At 33.5% G+C, this 1,170-nt stretch overlaps 1 protein-coding gene across 1 annotated transcript in view; it reads right to left on the reverse strand.

Annotated features, from left to right (window-relative positions):
- Positions 1–543: 543 nt before the first annotated feature.
- Positions 544–1,170, reverse strand: part of TRIADDRAFT_62461 (uncharacterized protein) — a gene marked incomplete at both ends in the record, with an annotated part of 2,063 nt that continues 1,436 nt past the window's right edge. The window contains one exon of the mRNA XM_002118388.1: positions 544–843. Within this exon, the coding sequence (XP_002118424.1) occupies positions 544–843 (300 nt within the window). The remainder of the gene's footprint in view (positions 844–1,170) is intronic.

The raw sequence follows: 1,170 nt of genomic DNA on the forward strand, positions 1-1,170 counted from the left end.
ATTGTTTCTCTTTCAGTCCGTCTTTTACTGCAATTTGCAATAAACATTGAACTAGCTGCACAATTTCATTGATTGCGATACTATTAATTTTGTTTTGATTTATTTTTTGGGTATTGGTTAAACTGACTTTTTGGGGTTTGCTTTATGATCGACTGCAATTTCGCAAATCATTTTCTTTATCTCTATTTTTATTTTCTCATCCTATTTTACCTCAATCTTAATCCTGAATCTTTTTACAAATGTTTTCGTTTTCTCTTCAAATCTCTCTTTCACTGCCATTTATAATTACAATCGAACCAACTCAACTATTGCGTTCTCCCCATGGACGAATATGCAATGGTGTTTTGCATTATTTATTTTTGGGCATTGGTTTTACTGACATTAGGGTATACTTTATCCATCTGTACAAAGCACACATCCATCATCTTGATTGATAGAGGTGATGTTGATTTAGTTTATTAATAGCTGAAGAGATCGCCATCTACAGTATTACAAGATATCAAGATACAAGATACAAGATTAACTTTACATTTCATGCAAATATCATGTCTTTTTCACGTGGGTTACTAAGCAGTAATCATGCTGATCACTGCTGATGATGAGTTGAGAGTGTTGAAGATTCCATTGCATGTCCCATATATCGAAGTGAGGGAATGGTAGAGTGATTTGTAGCTGTAGTGTTTGGGGGTTATAAATATTCAAACTAGAGTATTTTTCATATAGGATTAACTGCTTGTCCGACCATAGATTTTCATGGTTGAAGAATTGTGTGAAATTATCGAAGTATTTGATATTGTCTTTGTATCTTTTCATGAGTAAATCCATTCCATCTTGGTTGAGTATCTATAGGCATTGAATTTTATGATTAGCACAACCTACGTTCAACAATGATTGTAAACGTCACATTGATTGTATCCAGTTATCGTTGTCTTACTGCACTATGGTCTCCATTTTCCAGAAGTGGCAAAAAATTGATATTTTTCTATAATGAATTGAATGGAATGTAACGATCAGCTATGGACTAGAGTAGAGCTCCTTACATAATCAACTCATTACAGTCGTTGTCATCCTCCTTCCAACTCATTTCCATATTGACACTGCGATCATTATGACTTACCATTACATAATCAATGATTGCTAATACATTAGCAATCATTTCGGCATCTTTCT

Source organism: Trichoplax adhaerens, genomic scaffold, assembly GCF_000150275.1.
Source record: "Trichoplax adhaerens TRIADscaffold_56 genomic scaffold, whole genome shotgun sequence".
Taxonomy (NCBI): Eukaryota; Metazoa; Placozoa; class Uniplacotomia; order Trichoplacea; family Trichoplacidae; genus Trichoplax; species Trichoplax adhaerens.